The sequence below is a fragment of the Xenopus tropicalis genome, chromosome 9 (genome assembly GCF_000004195.4).
Source record: "Xenopus tropicalis strain Nigerian chromosome 9, UCB_Xtro_10.0, whole genome shotgun sequence".
NCBI classification, from domain to species: domain Eukaryota; kingdom Metazoa; phylum Chordata; class Amphibia; order Anura; family Pipidae; genus Xenopus; species Xenopus tropicalis.
The window spans coordinates 88705539-88733534 of NC_030685.2; the positions used below are offsets into that span (position 1 = coordinate 88705539).

Consider the following 27996-nt stretch of genomic DNA (forward strand, 5'->3'; position numbering starts at 1 on the left):
TTTGTAGAAAACTTGATATTTTTATTAGAAAATACTGTACCTGTGGCTCCCTGGCTGACTGGGTCGATTCAGTACCAGTGTGGATCAGTCTGTCACACCCTGAATATAAGTGTCAGTACCAGGAAGCAGCAGAACCAGGCGAGCAGCACAACAGCACTAGAGCTCGAGTCACCTTGGCCCAATTACTGGATTTTCACATTCTGATCAGTGGATCCAGTTGCAGCCACTGTTGAAGGCAGCACAGGGCAAGTAGTGGGTTGATCTGGTGGCTGCGCTGTTGGGTTGGGCCGTGGGCTCATGGTACTGCTGGTTCTGGTGCTGCTGCAAACAATCATCTATAAACCCAGACTGTATAAGGGGCATTAAGGGCTGAGCCTTTGCAGCAAGAGCTCAGTTACCAGCCGAATGACTTGTGGATCCACCAAGCAGTCCAGAACCTCCTCACTTGATATGGTTCTGTCTGAGCCCAATTGTCGAGCATGGGAGTCACATGCTTTGGGCAGTGTCTCTATAGTGACGTTCTGCTGCGCGTCTGCTGAGCAATACTCTGCCCTTCCTACATTGGGCTCTGGGGGGGTCGGTGCAACTGGGCTGAGATGGGGCCCAAATGGGGCGCTGGGGAGGGGCTTGTCTCCTGCAGCTTCTACTTCTCCCTCTGTCCGTCTCCTCTTGGGCCCCGAGTTCCCCGTGCGGCTGTCTCTGCTCCACTGTTTCTCCCTCTGATATTCTGTGTAAGCGCCAACTGCTCTGCTCAGGTCCCGCAGGTTGGTCTGATGGGTGGGGACCTCGTCCTGCAACAAGTGACCAATCATCAGCCCATAAAGCAGCACATATAGTGCCCCCCCCCACCAGGGGCAGGTAGTAAAGAGAATCAGAGCTCTGTACCTGGGTAAGTACTGGGGGGGAGATTGGATTCACTTACCCAGGGGGAGGTTCCTGTCTGACCATGGGAAAGAGAGCAGCCCAGGAGCAGGAAGTACAGAGAATCAGAGCTCTGTACCTGGGTAAGTACTTGGGGAATTGGATTCACTTACCCAGGGGAGGTTCCTGCCTGACCATGGGAAAGAGAGCAGCCCAGGAGCAGAAGTACAGAGAATCAGAGCTCTGTACCTGGGTAAGTACTGGGGGAGATTGATTTCACTTACCCAGGGGGAGGTTCCTGCCTGACCGTGGGAAAGAGAGCAGCCCAGGAGCAGGAAGTACAGAGAATCAGAGCTCTGTACCTGGGTAAGTACTGGGGGGAGATTGGATTCACTTACCCAGGGGGAGGTTCCTGCCTGACCATGGGAAAGAGAGCAGCCCAGGAGCAGGAAGTACAGAGAATCAGAGCTCTGTACCTGGGTAGTTGGGCACTCACCTCAGTGGGATTGAGCCAGTCGGGGGGGCTGCAGGGATCAGCAGATTTGAAGAGACACACAAGCGTTCGTGTGACAGCCTCCTGCACACGAGATTCATGATCGGAATCCTGTGAGAGAGTAAACCTATGCGTGAGACCTCCTCACCAGCACGAGAGCCCCGGGTCACTGGGGGGCACAATGCAGCCCAACACTAATCCTGACCTTGCACGTGGGGTCATTAAATACAAACTTTCCACTAAGGCTCATCCCAGCCCCGGGCGCATTTATTGCGAGTAGATTGGGGCAGCACTTGGCACTGCAGTTCCCATGACTTCCTGCAGGGGGCAGGTGTCTCTAGATAATGGCAGTGCATAGGCAGAAGGATATGGGCTCAATATTCCGAGCGTTTCCAATAAGAATAAAATCAAATTCCACCACCCCCCCACCAGTGCTCAGATACCCCAAGTATCTGGCTTGGACTCCCCAGCAGCACTGAAAGAGTTAATAGCATCTCTCTCTCTTTGGCAATGAAAGTGATTTGGGCCCCGTGGCCCCTTAGATGGGGCTAATGTAGAGAAATCACAATGGGCACTCACTGTGCTTCGTGGCACGCAGGGATGAGAAAGGAATTTACCACTCAGTTGGCACATTTCCCATGATGCAGAGCTGCAAACAGGAAGGCAAGGGGGATCTAATTGCACCCCCTACACTGCTAGGGGGGGACTTATCTCATTTATGATACTGTGCCTGTAATGACTGGGGCTGTCTCTGTATTAAACATATTGTTTGCTGATTTGTACAACTGTCACCAAACTGCCCCCGAATGTCTGAAAACTCACCGCGGGCATCACAGATGGAATCAGATACTGTGCGTGTTAATATTATTGCCCTTGTTATACTGTCCCCATCTTGCCCTACTGTCTCCATCTTGCCCTACTGTCTCCATCTTGCCCTACTGTCCCATCTTGCCCTACTGTCCCCATCTTGCCCTACTGTCCCCATCTTGCCCTACTGTCTCCAACTTGCCCTACTGTCTTCCATCTTGCCCTACTGTCTCCATCTTGCCCTACTGTCTCCATCTTGCCCTACTGTCTCCATCTTGTCCTACTGTCTCCAACTTGCCCCTACTGTCTCCATCTTGCCCTACTGTCTCCATCTTGCCCTACTGTCTCCATCTTGCCCTAACTGTCCCCATCACTTGGCCCTACTGTCTCCATCTTGGCCCTACTGTCTCCATCTTGCCCTTACTGTCCCCATCTTGCCCTACTGTCTCCAACTTGCCCTACTGTCTCCATCTTGCCCTACTGTCTCCATCTTGCCCTACTGTCTCCATCTTGCCCTACTGTCCCCATCTTGCCCTACTGTCTCCAACTTGCCCTACTGTCTCCATCTTGCCCTACTGTCTCCATCTAACCATACTGTCTCTATCATACCCTGCTGTCTCCATCTTGCCCTACTGTCTCCATCTTGTCCTACTGTCTCCCATCTTGCCCTACTGTCCCCATCTTGCCCTACTGTCTCCATCTTTGCCCTACTGTCTCCATCTTGCCCTACTGTCCCCATCTTGCCCTACTGTCTCCAACTTGCCCTACTGTCTCCATCTTGCCCTACTGTCTCCATCTAACCATACTGTCTCTATCATACCCTGCTGTCTCCATCTTGCCCTACTGTCTCCATCTTGTCCTACTGTCTCCCATTTGCCCTACTGTCCCCATCTTGCCCTACTGTCCCCATCTTGCCCTACTGTCTCCAACTTGCCCTACTGTCTCCATCTTGCCCTACTGTCTCCATCTTGCCCTACTGTCTCCATCTTGCCCTACTGTCTCCATCTTGCCCTACTGTCTCCATCTTGCCCTACTGTCTCCATCTTGCCCTACTGTCTCCATCTTGCCCTACTGTCCCCATCTTGCCCTACTGTCCCCATCTTGCCCTACTGTCCCCATCTTGCCCTAATGTTTCCATCTTGCCTCACTGATTCCATCTTGCCCTACTGCACAGTCATGAGCAAATTATCCCTGCTAGGCCATGCCAAGGACAAAGATGGCTGCTACAAGCAAGCCCAAAGCAAAGGGCCACCCAGTACCAGTCTATAGCCCTCTGCCAATAAGAAGTGTAGTTCGGCAACATGTGGAGCATGCTGGGTAATGTAGCTGACTGACACCCAGAGGGCCCCATGTACAATGGCGTTACGCAGAGCTATGTCCCCCAGACAATGGGCAGTGGGTGAGGGGCTCACACATGAATGGGCCCCAGTACGTGCCAGTGTACAACTGACTGGGCTACTGGGAGGGGGGTAATTGTTACACTCAGAAGGGCGCAATCTGTCTGAGCCCCCCCCCCCCCCCCCCCGGCTACAGGCGCTCATTAGCCACAAAGCCATTATGCGCAAGACAAGCTGGAATTGGCACCATTATCCCGGCTGCATTATTAATAAGAGAGGGGACTGGGGCCGGAGCACAAAAGCAGGAATAATGCGCATCCGAGGTGATGAATCAATTATTAGGTTAGAAAATGTGAATTTCATTATAAGGAACGTGAAGAAATTCCTCTGCGGTGAGAGGGCTACAGAATGAAACCCCAGCTCTGGGGGTTGTTAGGGGATGCTGGGAGTTATAGTTGCACGGCTGGAAGGTTACGCACTGTGGTACAGAGAGCACAATGGAGCCTGATGGAAGGGGTATGTAACCAAGCAGCATTACTTACCTCTCTGTAGCCCCCCAGCACTTCCTGCTTGTGCCCTGTACCCTGCCCACTGGGCAGTACTGGGCCCTAATGTTTGTTAAAAGGATGACTTGAGTGGAACAAGATGGAGACGGTGAGACCAAGAGATTGGGACAGAGCAGCTTCTCACCCTGTGACTGTGGGGGGGTCTGGGAGTTGCAGTTCAACAAGAGCTAAAGGGTCATTTGAAATGAAATTACCAGCTCTATCCAGGAATTAATGCTGACTGTCATGTCATCGACGGACTGAACGTAATGCCACCAGTGCCGCGGCACCAACAGAACCTGCGCAAAGAGAGAGACGAAAATGACATGCGCCGTCTCTTTAAGGGATCAGAATAATCAGAATAAGGGTTAACTTGTACTTAAAAACAACATTCAGTATAAAATGGATTCTGTTTTGGGCAAAAAGTTGATTTATTTACCAACATACGTTGTATAGTAATTTTTTGTGCCTGAATCTGTCTCTGCTTCCTGAGTACGGAGGAGTGTATTTCCCGGTACCCATGTGACTGTCTCTGCTTCCTTTGCACGGGGGAGTGTATTTCCCGGTACCCATGTGACTGTCTCTGCTTCCTTTGCATGGGGGAGTGTATTTCCCGGTACCCATGTGACTGTCTCTGCTTCCTGCGTACGGAGGAGTGTATTTCCCGGTACCCATGTGACTGTCTCTGCTTCCTGCGTACGGGGGAGTGTATTTCCCGGTACCCATGTGACTGTCTCTACTTCCTGCGTACGGGGGAGTGTATTTCCTGGTACTCATGTGACTGTCTCTACCTCCTTTGCATGGAGGAGTGTATTTCCCGGTACCCATGTGACTGTCTCTACTTCCTGCGTACGGGGGAGTGTATTTCCCGGTACCCATGACTGTCTCTACTTCCTGCCGTACGGGGAGTGTATTTCCTTGTACTCATGTGACTGTCTCTACCTCCTTGCACGGGGGAGTGTATTTCCCGGGTACTCATGGACTGTCTCTACCTCCTTTGCATGGAGGAGTGTATTTCCCGTCGTACCCATGGACTGTCTCTACTTCCTGCGTACGGGGGGAGTGTATTTCCCGGTACCCATGTGACTGTCTCTACTTCCTGCGTACGGGGGAGTGTATTTCCCGGTACTCATGTGACTGTCTCTACTTCCTTTGCAGGGGGGAGTGTATTTCCTGGTACCCATGTGGCTGTCTCTGCTTCCTTTGCACGGGGGAGTGTATTTCCCGGTACTCATGTGACTGTCTCTGCTTCCTGTGCACAGGGGAGTGTATTTCCTGGTACCCATGTGACTGTCTCTGCTTCCTTTGCACGGGGGAGTGTATTTCCTGGTACCCATGTGACTGTCTCTGCTTCCTTTGCATGGAGGGAGTGTATTTCCTGGTACACATGTGACTGTCTCTGCTTCCTGTGCACAGGGGAGTGTATTTCCTGGTACCCATGTGACTGTCTCTGCTTCCTTTGCACGGGGGAGTGTATTTCCTGGTACCCATGTGACTGTCTCTGCTTCCTTTGCATGGAGGGAGTGTATTTCCTGGTACACATGTGACTGTCTCTGCTTCCTGTTTGTCAATGTATAGCAAATGCAGTTTACTTTATGGCAGGAATTCTACATTTCAGAGCTTGAGACAGTAGGATCTTTTCCCCTGTACCTCAGATGTAAGTTTATAGTTACAGCACTGCAGTCTGGAGAAGCCTGTGACTGAAAGGACATTGATGGGTTAGTAAAATGGAGGAAAAGCCAGGAGTGGCTCCGATACAGAACCATATTTATCCCTATGGGGAGATACTGACCCGGCTGCTGGATGGCGCCGTACTACTGAGCGCAGCTTAGGCACCGTGGGCCCGGCTGCTTTACACTGCGAGAGCCAGGCGCAGCGCCACACAGCAATCGCTCTCATTCCCCCGTAAGATGAATGTGAGTGGCACTGGTACCCGCTATATTTCACCAGGGAGAGGGGGTAAGAGAGCGCGGGGGGCACATTACGGCGCGTTTCGCAGCAGAAATCACTCGGCTGCCAGAGCCCCTTCCCACCTCCCCCACTTGCAGCAGTACAGTAAATGGCAGAGGGGCTGGCGCGGCCGACACACAATGGCATCTGATTGATCGGCTCATTCAGCGGAGAGATTTTCCCTTTAATGGCAGAGAAACGCGCAGGCTGCTGGCGGCCCGGCCATTCACTCCCAAATTACAGAGCAGGAACGGCCTCGCGCTCTAAAGAGCTGCGCTGAGAACAAACCGCCGGCGGCCTGAAACGCTCATTTGTCAGATATATCCCTCCTGGCGGCTACAAACAAGCGCAACGCGGCACTGCTGCTATTTTAGGGAACATTTACCCTTTATTTCCCTTTCTATAACCCTGCTTGTGGCGCATTCTTTCTGATCAGTCACTGACGCAGCGGAGCTTACACTCTAATTACCCTCCCACCATCTCACACCCACACTCAGGGCTGTAAAGGCAAAAGCACCATCTGTCTGACACTTTCCCTGCACTGCCAGGTCTGACTCCTGAAACAGGGCCGCTGCTCTGTGTATGGCCAGTAGGTGGCGCCATAGATAAATTTATGGGCAGCTTCAGCCCAAAACATTTTAAATATGGGAATGTGCAGAGTTGCTGCGCCTCCCGGCCCAAATGGCTATAAATTAAGCTGAGGAGTGTATGGTAAGGCAAGCAGTGACCGGAATAATAATAATTCTGCCTACTTACATCCCTGCTGCAATATTTACTCAGTGTGATTGACTCAATACATGGCGTTGGCTTCCATGTTATTTACTGCCTCCTGTGTCCCCCAGAATATAATCCCCCCAAACCCTGGCAGCCAAGGACCCAACTCTGCCCTCAGTGTCCCCACCCCCTGGCACAGACAATAGAGGGAAGAATATCAAGCACGGAATCAGCCAATCACGTGAGAGACAGGAGGGAATGGGGCAAATTAGATGGAGGGGTTGTTTAGTTACCTGTCCTGGGTGCAAAGTGACCACATGGGGGCTGGTTCTGGAGAATAAAGGGAAGCGGCTCCGGTCTGGGTTTACAACATTGACTTTGCTGAAAATACTGGACTCCTCGTAGGGTATCCTGGTGGGGTACATGTGCGGGGTGTCCCCCGGGGGGTAAAGGTGCCACGTTTTCCTTTAAACAGAATCAAAAAGTTGCTCAGAATCCCATTCTTTTACTGGCAAAACACAATTATATTTTAACCTTTAGTTGGGGGGCCCCTCTCTAGGTATTGGGGAATGTTCTCCCACCTGGAAGCCCAATATAAGGGTCATGGGGTGACTGTTACCCCAATGTTTCTATAGATCTGTAACCTTGTTATGGGCTAAGGGGGTCCAGCCTGAAGGCCAGTTAGGGGGGGATTTGGGGTGAGTGCTTATTTGTGCCCTGGGTACCCCTGGAACTATAGCGGGGTGACTGTTACCCCAATGTTTCTATATATCTGTAACCCTTGTTATGGGCTAAGGGGGCCCAGCCTGAAGGCCAGTTAGGGGGGGATTTGGGATGAGTGCCTTATTTGTGCCCTGGGTACCCCTGGAACTATAGTGGGGTGACTGTTACCCCAATGTTTCTATATATCTGTAAACTTGTTATGGGCTAAGGGGGCCCAGCCTGAAGGCCAGTTAGGGGGGATTTGGGGCGAGTGCTTATTTGTGCCCTGGGTACCCCTGGAACTATAGCGGGGTGACTGTTACCCCAATGTTTCTATATATCTGTAACCCTGTTATGGGCTAAGGGGGCCCAGCCTGAAGGCCAGTTAGGGGGGGTTTTGGGGTGAGTGCTTATTTGTGCCCTGGGTACCCCTGGAACTATAGCGGGGTGACTGTTACCCCAATGTTTCTATATATCTGTAACCTTGTTATGGGCTAAGGGGGCCCAGCCTGAAGGCCAGTTAGGGGGGGTTGGGGTGGAGTACTTATTTGTGCCCTGGGTACCCCTGGAACTATAGCGGGGTGACTGTTACCCCAATGTTTCTATATATCTGTAACCTTGTTATGGGCTAAGGGGGCCCAGCCTGAAGGCCAGTTAGGGGGGGATTTGGGGTTGAGTGCTTATTTGTGCCCTGGGTACCCCTGCGAACTATAGCGGGGGTGACTGTTACCCCAATGTTTCTATATATCTGTAACCTTGTTATGGGCTAAGGGGGCCCAGCCTGAAGGCCAGTTATGGGGGGGATTGGGGTGAGTGGCTTATTTGTGCCCTGGGTACCCCTGGAACTATAGCAGGGTGACTGTTACCCCAATGTTTCTATATATCTGTAACCCTGTTATGGCTAAGGGGGCCCAGCCTGAAGGCCAGTTAGGGGGGGATTGGGGTGAGTGCTTATTTGTGCCCTGGGTACCCCTGGAACTATAGCGGGGGTGACTGTTACCCCAATGTTTCTATATATCTGTAACCTTGTATGGGCTAAGGGGGCCCAGCCTGAAGGCCAGTTAGGGGGGATTGGGGTGAGTGCTTATTTGTGCCCTGGGTACCCCTGGAACTATAGCGGGGTGACTGTTACCCCAATGTTTCTATATATCTGTAACCCTGTTATGGGCTAAGGGGGCCCAGCTGAAGGCCAAGGGCAGTAGGAAGGTGTTGGAGCAAATCGGATCATATTGGGCTCTAATGGATGGAACAAGCTCTGGATGGAATAATATTAAGTGGGAGAATGAAGCGCAGCGGAGGGGAAGGGGGCACAATAGGACCCCGAGTGTCGGTGAGTAATCAATAATGCAGACTATTATACAGTGAGAGGTTCAGCACTTAGAGATATTAGAGTCGTGCTGGGGGGCCGGGGGGGCTTCGCTAGAGACTCCAGAGCACATTTCATTTCACGCTCCAGTAAATCCCTGCGCCGTCTGCAGACAAACGAGGTGCCCCCCCCAGATGCACCGCGGCGCCGAGTAAGCGCTGGAAATAACACGTAAATTTATCAACGTCTGAGGAATATTGGGATAAAGGGAAGCGGAATGTTAATATGGGAAATAAAAACACAAATGACTGTTTTCCTATAACTGCGCTGGGACCGTCACGGTGGGGGCTGAGCGGCTCCGGGGGTAATAGAGCGAAACTGGGGGTAATAGAGCGAAACTGGGGGTAATAGACAAACAATTGGCTCAACATGAACATGTATTAAGAACGTAATCAACCATTTTACCACTGACTGACTGGGCTGAATCCTATTGGTGTAGTAACAACTGGATATAACAAAATAATTATAAATTAAAGGGGAACTTGGCTGGGGATTCATATTGGTCACATTAGAGGGTGTAGATTAGGGCACAGTGGGGGTGTGAGGTTTATGCCCCACCCCCATACAAGTCTGCCCCGCCCTTAGAACTCTCTTACCTGCCTTGTACCTGTAGCACAAGGTTGCAGCCATAGGAATCTACATGGCAGGGGGTATTGGCGCCCGAGCTTCCGACCCAGAGGGAACTTTCCTTTCCATCTCTTCCAGGAAACCCGAAATCCGCCCACACCACGTCCTGCACAGACACCGGCACCGAGTCATTACCGACACTCCTATATAATGTAGCACAGACATTTGACTGTACAGCCTGAGCTGCTCTCTTTCCCAGGGACTGGGCTGCTCTCTTTCCCAGGGACTGGGCTGCTCTCTTTCCCAGGGACCAGTTAGGCTTATGAGATAGGGGCTTCCCTGCTGTATCTATCACAGAGCTCTGGTCACTAGAAAGGCCCCCTTTACCCCCCAGACAATCTTACTTGGCCCATAAATGGGGAAGAAAATCAGCGCTATTTGTCAGAAACAAGAACCAATCCCTGTGAAGGCCCATGGGAAAGAGAGCAGCCCAGGAGCATTAAGCAGAGGGATAATCTATACGCATCTTGCATAGCAACAGTAAAGAGAACGGGCATGGGTTTAATTCCCAGTGTATTTACCCTTTAATAACAGTAGGGACGGGGCCAATAATTCATTCTCACATTAAGATAACAATACAGGGATTGGGGCCCCAATGGGGAGCCGACTGTCCCCCAACTGAGCACCCGCGTTGCTGAGAGAGAAATGGCGGAGAAGCAGCGGCGCAGGCAGGAAATTTATGCCGTGAGTTACGCGCTGAAGGTGACGGCTACCGCAGCCCCGTGTTACCCTGTCGGGGAGGCAGCGTCTGGAACAGAGATATTAATAGCAGCCGCCTCTATGGGAACCATCCGGCCCGGTATCAGCTGAAATACTACCAGAACCAGATCTTCATCTCTTTATCAGGAGCAGAAAGAACATTAATCTTCTCTATATTCCCTTCTCCCCCTAAAGGAACAGTCACTATTCTAATCATACACTGGGGGGGGAGACAGGGGCCGGTGGGTAACAGACTGAGGGGACAGGGGCCGGTGGGTAACAGACTTAGGGACAGGCCCGGTGGGGTAACAGACTGGGGGACAGGGGCCGAGTGGGTAACAGACTGAGGGCGGACAGGGGCCGTGTGGGTAACAGCCTGAGGCGACGGCGAGGGACAGGGGCCGGTGGGTAACAGACTGGGGGAGACAAGGGGCCGTGGACGGTAACAGACTGGGGGACAGGGGCCGTGGACTGGTAACAGACTTGGGGGACAGGGGACCGTGTCGGTAACAGACTGGGGGGGACAGGCGGCCGGTGCGGTAAACAGACTGAGGGGGACAGGGGCCGCGTGGGTAACAGACTGAGGGGGACAGGGCCCGGTGGGTTAACAGACTTAGGCGGGACAGGGCCGGTGGGTAACAACTGAGGGGGACAGGGGGCCCGGTAGGGTAACAGACTTAGGGGGACAGGGCCGGTGGTAACAGACTTAGGGGGACAGGGCCGGTGGGTAACAGACTTAGGGGACAAGGGGCCGGCGCGGTAACAGACTGAGCGGGGACCAGGTGCCGGTGGTAACAGACTAGGGCGGACAGGGGGCCGGTGCGGTAACAGACTTAGGGGACACGGGGCCGGTGGGGTAAACAGACTGAGGGGGACAGGGGCCGGGGTGAGTAACAGACTTAGGGACAGGGTCCGGTGGGTAACAGGAACTGGGGGCGACAGGGGCCGTGGGTACACACTTGGGGGGACAGGGGCCGGTGGGTAAACACCACTGGGGGGGACAGGGGCCGGTGGGTAACACAACGGGGGGACAGGCGGCCGTGGTAAAACCACACTGCGGGGGGACACGGGCCGGTGGGTAACACACTGGCGGGGCCGGTGGTAACAGACTGGGGGGACAGGGGCCGTTTGGGTTAACACAACTGGGGGGACAGGGGCCGGTGCGGGGTAACAGACTGGGGGGGACAGGGGCCGGTGGGTAACACACTGGGGGGACAACGGGCCGTGAGGTAACACCACTGGGCGGGGACCAGGGGCCCGGTACGGTAAACACACTGGGGGAACAGGGCCGGTGGTAACAGACTGGGAGGGAAGGGGCCGGTGGGTAACAGGACTTGGGGAGACAGGGGCCCGGTGGGGGTTAAAACCAAAAAAACCAAAACTTAGGGGACATGGCGCCAGTGGGTAACACACTGGGGGGGACAGGGGCCGGTGGGTAAACACACTGGGGACAGGGGCCAGTGTGTAACAGACTGGGGGGCCGGTGGGTAACACACTGGGGGGGACAGGGCCGCGTGGGAGTAACAGACTGGGGGGCCCGGGGGTAACACACTGGGGGGACAGGGACCGGTGAAGGTAACAGACTGCGGGGGCCGGTGGGTAACACACTGGGGGGGACAGGGGCCGGTGGGCCCATTAATCTTACAATAAATATTATACAGAGTCGCTCCCATTAATGATACAATATCTGATTACAAATGATAATTAGCTAATGAGCATTGCGCCAGAGTACACGGAACATTCCCGCCGTTCGCTCCCGAGCAGGAAACCGTAATAAAACAGTGAAAGGAAAACACACGAAAGGAATAAAAAAGCCGATTAGGAAGGACTTTCCGGCCATGAATCAAGGTCAGACAGACAATCAGCCCCGGGAACATGATAATTTGTCCTGCCGGCTAATTGGCTGCCGTTTTATTCTGCACGGGAGACAGATAACGCACGGGGCGCGATACGGCAAAGTTATCACAAGGAACGGAACATCTTTCCATTAACCCCCTCACTGCCAGAGGGAAGGGCATGCTGGGAAATGGGTATGACCTTAAGAACACAGCGAGGGGCAGTTATAATGAGAGACTGGCGCGGGGCACAAGGGCACAGGATAGGGGGCGGGGCACAAGGGCACAGGATAGGGGATGCAGCGGCACAAGGGCACAGGATAGCGGGACGGGTGGCACAAGGGCACAGGACTAGGGGCGGCGCGCACAGGGCACAGGATAGGGGCGGGCACAAGGGCACAGCGATAGGACGGGGCACAAGGGCATCAGATTAGGGGGCGGGGGCCACAAGGGACAGGATAGGGGGCGGGGCACAAGGGGACAGGAATAGGGGGCGGGCACAAGGGTACAGGATAGGGGCGGCCAACAAGGGACAGCGATAAGTGGGATGCTGGGGCACAAGGGCCACAGGATAGGGGACGCGGGCACAAGGGCACAGCGATAGGGGCGGGGCACAAGCGGCAACAGGATAGGGGGCGGGGCACAAGGGCACAGGATAGGGGACGGGGCACAAGGGCACAGGATAGGGGGCGGGGGCACAAGGTACAGCGATAGGCGGGCGGGGCACAAGGGTACAGGATAAGGGGGCGGGGCACAAGGGTACAGGATAGGGGATGGGGCACAATGGTACAGGAGTAGGGGGCGGGGCACAAGGGTACAGGATAGGGGCGGTGCACAGGGTAAGGATAGGGGCGGGGCACAAGGGTACAGGATAGGGGGCGGCACGAAAGGTACAGGATAGGGGATGTGGGCAACAAGGCGTACAGGATTAGGGGGGCGGGGCACAAGGGTACAGGATAGGGCGGCTTGGGGGCACAAGATTAGGGCACAAGGGCACAGGATAGGGGGCAGGGCACAAGGCACAGGATTAGGCGGGCGGGCACAAGGTACAGGATATGCGGGGCGGGGCACAAGGGCACAGGATAGCGGGCGGGCACAAGGGCACAGGATTAGGGATGGTCGCACAAGGGCACAGGATAGGGGACGGGCACAAAGAGTACAGATAGGGGATAAGGGCCACAAAGGCACAGATAGGGACGGTGCACAAGGGCACAGGATAGCGGGGCGGGCACAAGGCGTACAGGATAGCGGCGGGGCACAAGGGTACAGCGATAGGGGCGGGCACAAGGGATACAGAATAGGGGGCGGGGCACAAGGGTACAGGATAGGGGCGGGGCACAAGCGGTACAGGAAGGGGCGCGGGCACAAGGCGTACAGAGATAGGGGATGGGGCACAAGGGTTACAGGATAGGGGATGGGGGCACAAGGGTACAGGATAGGCGGGCGGGCACAAGGGTTAACAGGATAGGGGGCGCGGGCCACAAGGGTACAAAGGATAGGGGATGGGGCACAAGTCTACAGGCATAGGGGATGGGGCACAAGGGTACAGGATAGGGGCGCGGGCACAAGGGACAGATAGGGCGGCGGCACAAGATAGGGCACCAAGGGCAACAGATAGCGGGGCAGGGCCACAAGGCACAGGATAGGGGCGGGGCACAAGGGTACAGGATAGGGGGCGGCGCACAAGGCGTAACAGGGGATAGGGGCGGGCACAAAGGGCACAGGATTAGGGGCGGGGCACAAGGGCACAGGATAGGGGGCGGGGCACAAGGGCACATAGGGTTCAGCCCCGGCACGCTCTTACCTGCAGCATCTCTGCTCGATCTTTAAACACCACCGCCAGGTATTTGTAGTCGGCGTAGGCCCAGTATTCTGATGGATCGTAGGCAGAGAATGAGCCCCAAAGGTGCGCAGAGGTGCCCCGGACCCACTCCTGGAACTGCCCCAGGGTCCCACTGATGTAACTGCAACGGGTCTCAAACTGGGGTTCTGCAAGGAAAGCCAAGAAACTGGGGTGAGTAAAGGGCCCTAAAGGAGTTGGTTCCTGTTACTTACACCAAGGGGGGGCAGAAGCCGCTGTGTAAATCACTCGCCCGGTCGATATGTCACGCCCCCTGGTTACGCACATCGGTCACATGCTTTGGGGGGGCACCAGATGTGCTCCCCAGATGTTGGTGCCGACATTCCAGGGTTATGCAGGCGATTGGCTGCTTGATACAGATATCTCCTGATCCAGATACCCTTGCCCCTGCCCCAATCCTGATACAGATACCCCTGCCCCAATCCTGATACAGATACCCCTGCCCCAATCCTGATACAGATACCCCTGCCCCTTACCCCAATGCCTGATACAGATACCCCTGCCCCATCCTGCATACAGATACCCCTGCCCCAAGGACTGATACAATACCCCTGCCCCAATCCTGATAACAGGATACCCCTGCCCCAATTCCTGGATACAGATACCCCTGCCCAATCCTATACAGATAACCCTGACCCTACCCCAATCCTATACAGATACCCCTACCCAATCCTGAATGACAAGATACCCCTACCCCAATCCTGATACAGATTACCCCTGCCCCCAATCCTGATTTACAGATACCCCTGCCCCTACCCCAATCCTTATACAGATACCCCTACCCCAATCCTGATACAGAAGGATACCCCTCTTACCCCAATCCTGATACAGACCCACCCTGCCCCCAATCCTGATTACAGATACCCCTACCCAATCCTGATACAGATACCCCTGCCCCAATCCTGATTACAGATACCCCGCCCCACCCCAATCCTGATACAGATACCCCATACCCCAATCCTGATACAGATACCCTTGCCCCCAAATCCTGATGACAGATACCCCTGCCGCCCAATCCTGATAACAGCATACCCCTACCCCCAATCCTGAACAGATACCCGCTGCCCCAAGCCTTGATACAGATACCCTGCCCCATTCCTGATACAGATACCCCTAGCCCACCAATCCTGATACAGATACCCCTGCCCCAATCCGGATACAAGATAACCCCTTGCCCCAATCAGATACAAACACCCCGCCCCCAATCCTGATTACAGATACCCCTGCCCCATTCCTGCATACAGATACCCCTGCCCAATCCTGATACAGATACCCCTGCCCATTCCTTGATACAAGATACCCCTGCCCTAATCCTGATACAGTGTCCCTGCCCCAATCCTGATTACAGATACCCCTGCCCCAATCCTGATACAGATACCCCTGCCCCCAATCCTGATACGATACCCGTGCCCCAATCCTGATACAGATAAACCCCTGCCCAATCCTGAACAGGACAACCCCTGCCCCCAATTTCCTGATACAGAACACCCGCTGCCCCAATCCGATACAGATGACCCCTGCCCAATCCTGATACAGGACACCCCTGCCCCAATCCTGATTACAGATACCCTGCCTAATCCTGATACAGATACCCCTGCCCACAATCCTGATACAGAACCCCTCTGCCCAATTCCTGAACAGACACCTGCCCCAATGCCTTGATAACAGACACCCCTGCCCCAATCCTGATACAGATACCCCTGCCGCAATCCTGATAAAACAGACAACCCCTGCCCCAATCCTGAACAGATACCCCTGCCCCAATCCTGATACAGACAACCCCTGCCCCAATCCCTGATACAGATACCCCTGCCCCATCCTGATACAGATAAAATTCCCTGCCCTAAATTCCTGATACAAATAACCCCTGCCCTACCTCAATCCTGATACAGATACCCCTGCCCCATTCCGGATACAGATAACCCCTGCCCCAATCCTGATACAGATTACCCCTGCCCTACCCAATCCTGATGATACAGATACCCCTGGCCCCAATCCTGATACAGATACCCCTGCCCCATCCTGATACAGATACCCCTGCCCGTAATCCTGCATACAGATACCCCTGCCCCTACCCCAATCCTGATACAGATACCCCTTGCCCCCAATTCCTGATACAGATTACCCCTGCCCTAATCCGGGATACAAGATACCCCTGCCCCTACCCCCAATCCTGATTACAGATACCCCTGCCAATACCTGCATACAGATACCCCTGCCCCAATCCTGATACAGATACCCCTGCCCCAATCCTGATACAGATACCCCTGCCCCATTCCTGATACAGATATCCCTGCCCTAATCCTGATACAAATACCCCTGCCCCTACCTCAATCCTGATACAGATACCCCTGCCCCATCCTGATACAGATACCCCTGCCCCAATCCTGATACAGATACCCCTCCCCTACCCCAATCCTGATTACAAGATTACCCTGCCCAATCCTGATACAGATACCCCTGCCCCAATTCCTATTACAGATACCCCTGCCCTAGATACAGATCACCCCTGCCCCTACCCCAATCCTGATACAGATACCCTGCCCCATTCCTGCATACAGATACCCTGCCCTAATCCTATACAGATACCCCTGCCCCTACCCCAATCCTGATTACAGATACCCCTGCCCAATCCTGATACAGATACCCCTGCCCCACCAGATACCCCTGCCACAATCCTGATACCAGATACCCCTTGCCCCAATCCTGATACAATACCCCTACCCCAATCCTGACACAGATACCCCTGCCCAATCCTGATACAGACACCCCTGCCCCAATCCTGACACAGATACCCCTGCCCCAATCCTGATACAGATACCCCTGCCCCAATCCTGATACAGATACCCCTACCCCAATCCTGATACAGATACCCCTGCCCCAATCCTGATACAGATACCCCTGCCCCAATCCTGATACAGATACCCCTGCCCCAATCCTGATACAGATACCCTCCCCAATTCGGATACAGATACCCCTGCCCCATTCCTGATACAAATAACCCCTGCCCTAATCCTTGATACAGTACAATCCTGATATGCCCCTGCCCCAATCCTGATACAGATGCCCCTGCCCCAATCCTGATACAGATGCCCCTGCCCCAATCCTGATACAGATGCCCCTGCCCCAATCCTGATACAGATGCCCCTGCCCCAATCCTGATACAGATACCCCTGCCCCAATCCTGATACAGATGCCCCTGCCCAAATCCTGACCTAGACATTTCCGCTCCGGGTAATAATAACCACAGTAAGTGCCCTGATACAGGGGCCTGGGCACCTGACTGGCACTAATGGCACAGACGCAGCAGGAAAGGGACAGAAGTGATAACACCAGAGGGAATATAATGAATATCTGCAGCATTTTGTGGAGTTGGGTATTTGCGGCAGAGGAAAGGTCCCCCCTCCCGGCCCATAGTGGGGAGCGCACTAACTGTCAGCCCCCCGTCTGGCCCCGACACCACAACAGATACAGACAGGGTGAGTGATCATTAGTTTGGGATTCTCCCCCCGCAGCGGCGAGTACAGGGCCCAGTCATGTTCTGTGTCAGGATGAAGGAAGACATCTCCTTGATGGGTATAAAGCTCGGGCAGAGCGGCTCGGGGAGCTCGGGGTGAGAACAAGGGAAACCCCTGCAAATATATCAATAGTTATAACTTAATTATCTGCCTGTCATTTAACTCTCTCTCTTCCAGCTGGGAAGCATCAAACCCTGCCGTATGGAAAGGAGAAGAACTGCCATATACTGTGTGTAACCAGCAATCAGGTCTGTCCCCAATGCTGATGGCTGTTCCTGCTCAACTGTGCCATTTATATTGGAATATGAGCCTGGCATTTATGGTATCTCTCTGTACAGGCTATGAGCAAACTTAGGGGGCTGTTCCTGCTGAATTGTGCTTAGTACAGGGGAATCCCTATGTGCCATAGTTTTATGGTATCTCTCTGTACAGGCTATGAGCAAACTTAGGGGGCTGTTCCTGCTGAATTGTGCTTAGTACAGGGGAATCCCTATGTGCCATAGTTTTATGGTGTCTCTCTGTACAGGCTATGGGCAAACTTAGGGGGACTGTTCCTGCTGAATGTGTGCTTAGTACAGGGGAATCCCTATGTGCCATATTTTATGGTATCTCTCTGTACAGGCTATGAGCAAACTTAGGGGGCTGTTCCTGCTGAATTGTGCTTAGTACAGGGGAATCCCTATGTGCCATAGTTTATGTTATCTCTCCTGTACAGGCTATGGGCAAACTTAGGGGGCTGTCTGCCTGAATTGTGCTTAGTACAGGGGAATCCCTATGTGCCATAGTTTTATGGTATCTCACTGTACAGGCTATGAGCAAACTTAGGGGGCTGTTCCTGCTGAATTGTGCTTAGTACAGGGGAATCCCTATGTGCCATAGTTTTATGGTATCTCTCTGTACAGGCTATGAGCAAACTTAGGGGGCTGTTCCTGCTGAATTGTGCTTAGTACAGGGGAATCCCTATGTGCCATAGTTTTATGGTGTCTCTCTGTACAGGCTATGAGCAAACTTAGAGGGCTAGGTGACACCCCCACATATAGTTCCTGGACCCCCAGCAGTTGCAGGGTCTGTATTCTCTGCAGGTACCCCCTGCTTTTCAGTAAAATGATTGGTGAGTTTGTATCACAGTAGCTGCAGTCAAATCCCCTTTCGTGAGGGAATATGGCACAACAGCGTGGGAGAGATAGGAAGGATGTGCCAAGAACAACTAAGTACAATGAAGATTTATGGAAGACTGAAACTGCAGTATGTAAAACCAAAGGAAAATATAGCAAGCAGAATATAATTCTCCCTTATGATTTATTGAGAAAAACAAAGGAAATTTGACCCTTGATATTGAAAACTTTCACCTGTATCTAAAGCCTTCTTCCCAATCCTGAAGCACAGTGGGTTCTCACTCAGTACAGATGACAGGTAGCCGACATTCCAAGCTGAGGCCGGCCAATCAGACACCATATGGTGGAAGACAACGGGCTGGGTGAGATTTAGTATGAGATCTCTTGCTTGCTGAGGTGTGAAGGGCTTTGGTAAATGACCTGTAAGTAAATAATAAGAGTCACATTGTAACTGCTTAGTACCCCCAGGAAGATGGTGCCTATAGTAGCAATGGGGGGATAATAGCCTCTGGGAAGGGACTGGGGCTGTGGGATAGCAGGTTATAGTAGGGGGGCCTATAGTAGGATAGCTCTGGAAGGGACTGGCTGTGGGATAGCAGGTATAGTAGGAGGATGGGCCTATAGTAGCATGGATAATAGCCTTCTGGAGGGACATATATAGCCTATAGTAGCAGGGGATGCCTCTGGAAGGGACTGGGGCTTGTGGGATAGCAGGTATAGTAGGGAGAGTGTGCCTATATAGCAGTGGGGGGGATAATAGCCTGGGAAGGGACTGGGGCTGTGGGATAGCAGGTATAGTAGGGAGGATGGTGCTATAGTAGCAGTAAGGGGATAATAGCCTCTGGGAAGGGACTGGGCTGTGGGATAGCAGGTATAGGGGAGAGATGGTGCCTATAGTAGCGTGGGGGATAATAGCCTCTGGGAAGGGACTTGGGGCTGTGGATAGCAGGTATTTAGTAGGTGAGAGATGGTGCCTATAGTAGCAGTGGAATAATAGCTTCTGGGAAGGGACTGGGCTGTGGATAGCAGTATAGTTAGGGAGAGGATGTGCTATAGTAGCAGTGGGGGGCATAATAGCCTTGAAGGACTAGGGGCTGTTGGGATAGCAGGTATAGTAGGGAGAGATGGTGCCTATAGTAGCAGTTGGGATAATAGCCTCTGGGAAGGGACTGGGGCTGTGGGATAGCAGGTATAGTAGGGAGAGATGGTGCCTATAGTAGCAGTGGGGGGGATAATAGCCTCTGGGAAGGACTGGGCTGTGGATAGCAGGTATAGTAGGGAGAGATGGTGCCTATAGTAGCAGTGGAATAATAGCCTCTGGAAGGGACTGGGGCTGTGGGATAGCAGTTATAGTAGGGAGAGATGGTGCCTATTAGTAGCAGTGGGGGATAATAGCCTCTGGGAAGGGAACTGGGGCTGTGGATAGCAGGTATAGTAGGAGAGATGGTGCCTATAGTAGCAGTGGGGGATAATAGCCTCTGGGAAGGACTGGGGCTGTGGGATAGCAGGTATAGTAGGGAGAGATGGTGCTATAGTAGCAGTGGGGGGATAAATAGCCTCTGGGAAGGGACTGGGCTGTGGATGCAGGTATAGTAGGGAGAGATGGTGCCTATAGTAGCAGTGGGGATAATAGCCTCTGGGAAGGGACTGGGGCTGTGGGATAGCAGGTATAGTAGGGAGAGATGGGTGCCTATAGTAGCAGTGGGGGATAATAGCCTCTGGGAAGGGACTGGGCTGTGGGATAGCAGGTATAGTAGGGAGAGATGGGCCTATAGTTAGCAGTGGGGGGATAATAGCCTCTGGGAAGGGACTGGGGCGTGGGATAGCAGGTATAGTAGGGAGAGATGGTGCCTATAGTAGCAGTGGGGGATAATAGCCTCTGGGAAGGGACTGGGGGCTGTGGGATAGCAGGTATAGTAGGGAGAGATGGTGCCTATAGTAGCAGTGGGGGGATAATAGCTCTGGAAGGGACTGGGGCTGTGGAGGAAGGAGGGTATAGTAGGGGAGGATGCTGTGGATAGCAGGTATAGTAGGAGAGATGGTGCCTATAGTAGCAGTGGATAATAGCCTCTGGGAAGGGACTGGGGCTGTGGGATAGCAGGTATAGTAGGGAGAGATGGTGCCTATAGTAGCAGTGGGATAATAGCCTCTGGGAAGGGACTGGGGCTGTGGGATAGCAGGTATAGTAGGGAGAGATGGTGCCTATAGTAGCAGTGGGGGGATAATAGCCTCTGGAAGGGACTGGGGCTGTGGATAGCAGGTATAGTAGGGAGAGATGGTGCCTATAGTAGCAGTGGGGGATAATAGCCTCTGGGAAGGGACTGGCTGTGGGATAGCAGTATAGTAGGGAGAGATGTGCCTATAGTAGGCAGTGGGGGATAATAGCTCTGGGAAGGACTGGGGCTGTGGGATAGCAGGTATAGTAGGAGAATGGTTGCCTATAGTAGCAATGGGAAATAGCCTCTGGGAAGGGACTGGGGCTGTGGGATATCAGGTATAGTAGGGAGAGATGGTGCCTATAGTAGCAGTGGGGGGATAATAGCCTCTGGGTAAGGGGGCTGGGGCTGTGGGATAGCAGGTTATAGTAGGGAGAGATGGTGCCTATAGTAGCAGTGGGGGGATAATAGCCTCTGGAAGGGACTGGGGCTGTGGGATAGCAGGTATAGTAGGAGAGAGAGATGTGCCTAGTAGCAGTGGGGGATAATAGCCTTGGAGGGACTGGGGCTGTGGATAGCAGGTATAGTAGGGAGAGATGGTTGCCTATAGTAGCAGTGGGGATAATAGCCTCTGGGAAGGGACTGGGGCTGTGGGATAGCAGGTATAGTAGGGAGAGATGGTGCCTATAGTAGCAGTGGGGATAATAGCCTCTGAAGGGACTGGGGCTGTGGATAGTAGGTACCTATAGTAGCAGTGGGATAATAGCCCTGGGAAGGGACTGGGGCTGTGGGATAGCAGGTATAGTAGGGAGAGATGGTGCCTATAGTAGCAGTGGGGGGATAATAGCCTCTGGGAAGGGACTGGGGCTGTGGGATAGCAGGTATAGTAGGGAGAGATGGTGCCTATAGTAGCAGTGGGGGGATAATAGCCTCTGGGAAGGGACTGGGGCTGTGGGATAGCAGGTATAGTAGGGAGAGATGGTGCCTATATTATTCCCAGCAACAATTTCCTATCAAGAGAAATCCTTAAACACATAACTCAGCCTTAAAAAAATCTGTTCTTTACTACGGCAGAGATCTTGCATTTAACAGCGGCGCTTATACATTACAGCGCCTCCTGATTTACTAACAAAGCCCGTTAAAAGTTAACTGTTTTTGGATCGCAGCTCTGTGCAATAAATAAAGCGTAAATCCTTTAGCGTCTCCCCACGAGCCATAAAGCGACGCCTCGCTGATCGATAGAACACGCAGAGGAAAATCTCACTAAAGCAGCGACTGATTAAGTAACGGCGGAGAGAGACGTGTCCATAAAACTCGCCAAAATAGATGCACTTCCCCGACGCGCGGTTAAATGATTCCCCTTTTCTCTGTAATAATAAAACAGTACCTGTACTTGATCCCAACTAAGATATAATTACCCCTTATTGGGGCAGAACAGCCCTATTGGGTTTATTTAATGGTTAAATGATTCCCTTTTCTCTGTAATAATAAAACAGTACCTGTACTTGATCCCAACTAAGATATAATTACCCCTTATTGGGGCAGAACAGCCCTATTGGGTTTATTTAATGGTTAAATGATTCCCTTTTCTCTGTAATAATAAAACAGTACCTGTACTTGATCCCAACTAAGATATACAGTGGTGTGAAAAACTATTTGCCCCCTTCCTGATTTCTTATTCTTTTGCATGTTTGTCACACAAAATGTTTCTGATCATCAAACACATTTAACTATTAGTCAAAGATAACACAAGTAAACACAAAATGCAGTTTTTAAATGAGGGTTTTTATTATTTAGGGAGAAAAAAAATCCAAACCTACATGGCCCTGTGTGAAAAAGTAATTGCCCCCTGAACCTAATAACTGGTTGGGCCACCCTTAGCAGCAATAACTGCAATCAAGCGTTTTGCGATAACTTGCAACGAGTCTTTTACAGCGCTCTGGAGGAATTTTGGGCCCACTCATCTTTGCAGAATTGCTGTAATTCAGCTTTATTGAGGGTTTTCTAGCATGAACCGCCTTTTTAAGGTCATGCCACAACATCTCAATAGGATTCAGGTCAGGACTTTGACTAGGCCACTCCAAAGTCTTCATTTTGTTTTTCTTCAGCCATTCAGAGGTGGATTTGCTGGTGTGTTTTGGGTCATTGTCCTGCTGCAGCACCCAAGATCGCTTCAGCTTGAGTTGACGAACAGATGGCCGGACATTCTCCTTCAGGATTTTTTGGTAGGACAGTAGAATTCATGGTTCCATCTATCACAGCAAGCCTTCCAGGTCCTGAAGCAGCAAAACAACCCCAGACCATCACACTACCACCACCATATTTTACTGTTGGTATGATGTTCTTTTTCTGAAATGCTGTGTTACTTTTTACGCCAGATGTAACGGGACACGCACCTTCCAAAAAGTTCAACTTTTGTCTCGTCGTCCACAAGGTATTTTCCCAAAAGTCTTGGCAATCATTGAGATGTTTTTTAGCAAAATTGAGACGAGCCATAATGTTCTTTTTGCTTAAAAGTGGTTTGCGCCTTGGAAATCTGCCATGCAGGCCGTTTTTGCCCAGTCTCTTTCATATGGTGGAGTCATGAACACTGCCCTTAATTGAGGCAAGTGAGGCCTGCAGTTCTTTAGATGTTGTCCTGGGGTCTTTTGTGGCCTCTCGGATGAGTTGTCTCTGTGCTCTTGGGGTAATTTTGTTCGGCCGGCCACTCCTGGGAAGGTTCACCACTGTTCCATGTTTTTGCCATTTGTGGATAATGGCTCTCACTGTGGTTCGCTGGAGTCCAAAGCTTTAGAAATGGCTTTATAACCTTTACCAGACTGATAGATCTCAATTACTTTTGTTCTCATTTGTTCCTGAATTTCTTTGGATCTTGGCATGATGTGTAGCTTTTGAGGTGCTTTTGGTCTACTTCTCTGTGTCAGGTAGCTCCTATTTAAGTGATTGAAACAGGTGTGGCAGTAATCAGGCCTGGGGGTGACTAGAGAAATTGAACTCAGGTGTGATAAACCACAGTTAAGTTATTTTTTAACAAGGGGGGCAATCACTTTTTCACACAGGGCCATGTAGATTTGGAGTTTTTTTTTCTCCCTTAATAACGTGAACCTTCATTTAAAACTGCATTTTGTGTTCAATTATGTTATCTTTGACTAATAGTTAACGGTTTTTGATGAGCAGAAACATTTAAGTGTGACAAACATGCAAAAGAATAAGAAATCAGGAAGGGGGCAAATAGTTTTTCACCACCCACTGTAATTACCCCTTATTGGGGCAGAACAGCCCTATTGGGTTTATTTAATGGTTAAATGATTCCCTTTTCTCTGTAATAATAAAACAGTACCTGTACTTGATCCCAACTAAGATATAATTACCCCTTATTGGGGGCAGAACAGCCCTATTGGGTTTATTTAATGGTTAAATGATTCCCTTTTCTCTGTAATAATAAAACAGTACCTGTACTTGATCCCAACTAAGATATAATTACCCCTTATTGGGGCAGAACAGTCCTATTGGGTTTATTAAATGGTTAAATGATTCCCTTTTCTCTGTAATAATAAAACAGTACCTGTACTTGATCCCAACTAAGATATAATTACCCCTTATTGGGGGCAGAACAGCCCTATTGGGTTTATTTCATGGTTAAATGATTCCCTTTTCTCTGTAATAATAAAACAGTACCTGTACTTGATCCCAACTAAGATATAATTACCCCTTATTGGGGCAGAACAGCCCTATTGGGTTTAATTCATGTTAAAAGGTTTTTTGGTAAGGTTAGTTCACCTTTAAATTAACACTTAATATGATGCAGACATTGATATTCTGAGAATTTGCAATTGGTCTTAATTTTTTATGGTTTTACGGTTATTTGGCTTTTTGTTCAGCATCTCTCCATTTCATTCCATTTCAGTATCAACAGCCGCGTAACACAGAGGGAAGCGCGGGGTTAATGGGCCAGCTGCCGAGGTGTCACCTACAGTAGGGACTTTGTTCTGAGCTCGGGGGGTGGGAGTCTCACAGATCCTTACAGAATTACACATCCCAGTGACAGCTCCCAGGGAACGGGGTAACGAGAAGCCGATTCTGAGAACTCGCACCTTGTCTCGTGGCGCCGATCGGCAAACGCTGAGAAAATCTTATTCACGATCCGACTGCCTGGGAAATCTGATATTATTATTATCCATTGTATATAGCGGCGAGATATCCCATAGAGTATACATCAGTCCCATCAGCCCCTGCCCCAGTGAGCTTACAATCTAATCTCCCTATCACATTCCCATCAGTCCCTGCCCCAGTGTGCTTACAATCTAAGGGCCCTATCCCATTCCCATCAGCCCCTGCCCCAGTGAGCTTACAATCTAAGGTCCCTATCCCATTCCCATCAGCCCCTGCCCAGTGAGCTTACAATCTAAGGTCCCTATCACATTCCTATCAGTCCCTGCCCCAGTGAGCTTACAATCTAAGGTCCCTATCCATTCCCATCAGTCCCTGCCCCAAGTGAGCTTTACAATCTAAGGTCCCTATCACATTCCTATCAGTCCCTGCCCCAGTGAGCTTACAATCTAAGGTCCCTATCCCATTCCCATCAGTCCCTGCCCCAGTGAGCTTACAATCTAAGGTCCCTATCCCATTCCCATCAGTCCCTGCCCCAGTGAGCTTACAATCTAAGGTCCCTATCCCATTCCCATCAGTCCCTGCCCCAGTGAGCTTACAATCTAAGGTCTTTATCACATTCCTATGAGTCCCTGCCCCAGTGAGCTTACAATCTAAGGTCCCTATCACATTCCCATCAGTCCTTGCCCCAGTGAGCTTACAATCTAAGGTCCCTATCCCATTCCCATCAGTCCCTGCCCCAGTGAGCTTACAATCTAAGGTCCCTATCCCATTCCCATCAGCCCCTGCCCCAGTGAGCTTACAATCTAAGGTCTTTATCACATTCCTATGAGTCCCTGCCCCAGTGAGCTTACAATCTAAGGTCCCTATCACATTCCCATCAGCCCCTGCCCCAGTGAGCTTGCAATCTAAGGTCTTTATCACATTCCCATCATACACACTAAGGTGCCTGCATGTATTTGGGAGCATGGGAGGACACCCAAGTACCCAAAGAAGCCCACCAAGCGCATGTATAAAATAAGATACATATTTAGGCAGGAAGAGAAGCTGCTCCAGAACAGAACCAGAACATCCAAACCCATAGCTGTTACAGCTGCTGAATAGTTACCATTAGCTCAAAGCAGGGTCACATGTTCTGCTACATGTTCTGTTACATGCCCAGTACCGAGCCGGCCCATTTACAGCTGCCAGTGAGTTAAGCCGTGGGCTACTGACTTACCTACATTCTCCGCTAAAGTGTGAGCAGTGCCCAGTGGTGGCGCTGCTGGTAGGTGGGTGGGAGTGACTGGTGGGGTTGCCGGTAGGTGGGTGGGAGTGACTGGTGGGGTTGCCGGTAGGTGGGTGGAAGTGACTGGTAGTGCTTCTGGTAGGTGGGTGGGAGTGACTGGTGGGGTTGCCGGTAGGTGGGTGGGAGTGACTGGTGGGGTTGCCGGTAGGTGGGTGGGAGTGACTGGTGGGGCTGCTGGTAGGTGGGTGGGAGTGACTGGTGGGGTTGCCGGTAGGTGGGTGGGAGTGACTGGTGGGGCTGCTGGTAGGTGGGTGGGAGTGACTGGTGGGGCTTCTGGTAGGTGGGTGGGAGTGACTGGTGGGGCTTCTGGTAGGTGGGTGGGAGTGACTGGTGGGGCTGCAGGTAGGTGGGTGGGAGTGACTGGTGGGGCTGCTGGTAGGTGGGTGGGAGTGACTGGTGGGGCTTCTGGTAGGTGGGTGGGAGTGACTGGTGGGGTTGCCGGTAGGTGGGTGGGAGTGACTGGTGGGGCTGCCGGTAGGTGGGTGGGAGTGACTGGTGGGGTTGCGGTAGGTGGGTGGGAGTGACTGGTGGGGGTGCCGGTAGGTGGGTGGGAGTGACTGGTGGGGTTGCGGTAGGTGGGTGGGAGTGACTGGTGGGGCTGCCGGTAGGTGGGTGGGAGTGACTGGTGGGGCTGCCGGTAAGTGGGTGGGAGTGACTGGTGGGGTTGCCGGTAGGTGGGTGGGAGTGACTGGTGGGGTTGCCGGTAGGTGGGTGGGAGTGACTTGGTGGGGTTGCCGGTAGGTGGGTGGGAGTGACTGGTGGGGCTGCCGTAGTGGGTGGGAGTGACTGGTGGGGTTGCCGGTAGGTGGGTGGGAGTGACTGGTGGGGCTGCCGGTAGGTGGGTGGGAGTGACTGGTGGGGTTGCCGGTAGGTGGGTGGGAGTGACTGGTGGGGCTGCTGGTAGGTGGGTGGGAGTGACTGGTGGGCTGCTGGTAGGTGGATGGGAGTGACTGGTGGGGCTGCTGGTTAAGTGGGTGGGAGTGACTGGTGGGGCTGCTGGTAGGTGGTGGAGTGACTGGTGGGGCTGCTGGTAGGTGGGTGGGAGTGACTGGTGGGGCTGCTGGTAAGTGGGTGGGGACTGGTGGGGTTGCCGGTAGGTGGGTGGGAGTGACTGGTGGGGTTGCCGGTAGGTGGGTGGGAGTGATTGGTGGCACTACAGGTGGGTGGGGCACTGCTGGCAGGTGGGTGGGGCAATGCTGGCAGGTGGGTGGGCATGTGATTGGTGGGTGTGGCAATAATCTCAGTATGAAGTGGGACATTGGGGGGGGGCAGGCACTATGGCTAAGCAAGTGGTTATTAAGGGGCAGGTATTACACAAGTATCGGGATGTTCTGTTGGGAGGGGGAGAGGGGTGCTATTATGCTCTCTAAGGGGCAGATATAGTATTGGGATTTGCCCCAAGCTCAGTATGGGGCTCTTTCTAATGAGGGAGGTGCTATATTTAATAATAAATGCTTGGGCTAGGGGGCGGAGTTATAGGCAGTAAGGGGCAGATACTACACTTGCTTTGGGGGGGCGTTACCAGTACAGGGGTAAGTACTAAATACCCCGCATACTCTCTGTAAAGGTTTAGGTACAAAGCTCAGTAAGGGCCCGGTAACCAGACAAACATGGGCCCCTTGTACCGGGGGAGCTCACTGGCAGCTTCCAAACTATGTACCTCTCCGTCCCTCCTGCGCAGGCTCCATGGCCCCTTTCCGCCAGTCTCTCAGTCGCGTACATTTTACGTCATACAGGCACGTCGATCAACCTCCCTTGGCGTCGCGCTAATAATACCTAACAGCTCCTGTGTCTGTGCCATGGAGTCAGGGCTGCCAGGTTGGCAGTTTTTTCCGCCAAATTGGGCTACTAATCTAAAGCCCAGGTGGGTTTCCAAAGTACAAACCCGCCAAGGTACAGTTTTGGGCTATTGTTTGGAGCCTTGGTGGGTTTGTAGTTTGGAAACTAGCCTAGTAAACCTGACATGCCTGTCCCACTGCATGCTGGGTAATGTAGTTTGTATCTAACAATTT

General features: G+C 52.3%; 1 protein-coding gene across 1 annotated transcript; it reads right to left on the reverse strand.

Annotated features, from left to right (window-relative positions):
• Positions 1-27818, reverse strand: hspbap1 (HSPB (heat shock 27kDa) associated protein 1). The gene is made up of 8 exons (XM_031893540.1): positions 27645-27818; positions 18665-18850; positions 13741-13925; positions 9372-9508; positions 7001-7172; positions 4259-4342; positions 1358-1465; positions 1-791 (listed from the first exon to the last, which is right to left on the reverse strand). The coding sequence occupies exons 1-8, from the start codon at positions 27670-27672 to the stop codon at positions 363-365; spliced, it is 1329 nt and encodes a 442-aa protein (XP_031749400.1). The 5' UTR covers positions 27673-27818; the 3' UTR covers positions 1-362.
• Between the last annotated feature and the right edge of the window lie 178 nt (positions 27819-27996).

Bases quoted from the DNA above. Each gene is read 5' to 3' on its own strand.
- hspbap1 (XM_031893540.1), bottom strand. From the start codon at position 27,672: ATGGAGCCTGCGCAGGAGGGACGGAGAG. The intron at 9,509-13,740 runs GTAAGAGCGTGC...GTGTCTGTGCAG, and splicing joins ATCGAGCAGAGATGCTGCAG to GACGTGGTGTGGGCGGATTT. The intron at 7,173-9,371 runs GTAAGAGAGTTC...TTCTGTTTAAAG, and splicing joins GTGCTACAGGTACAAGGCAG to GAAAACGTGGCACCTTTACC.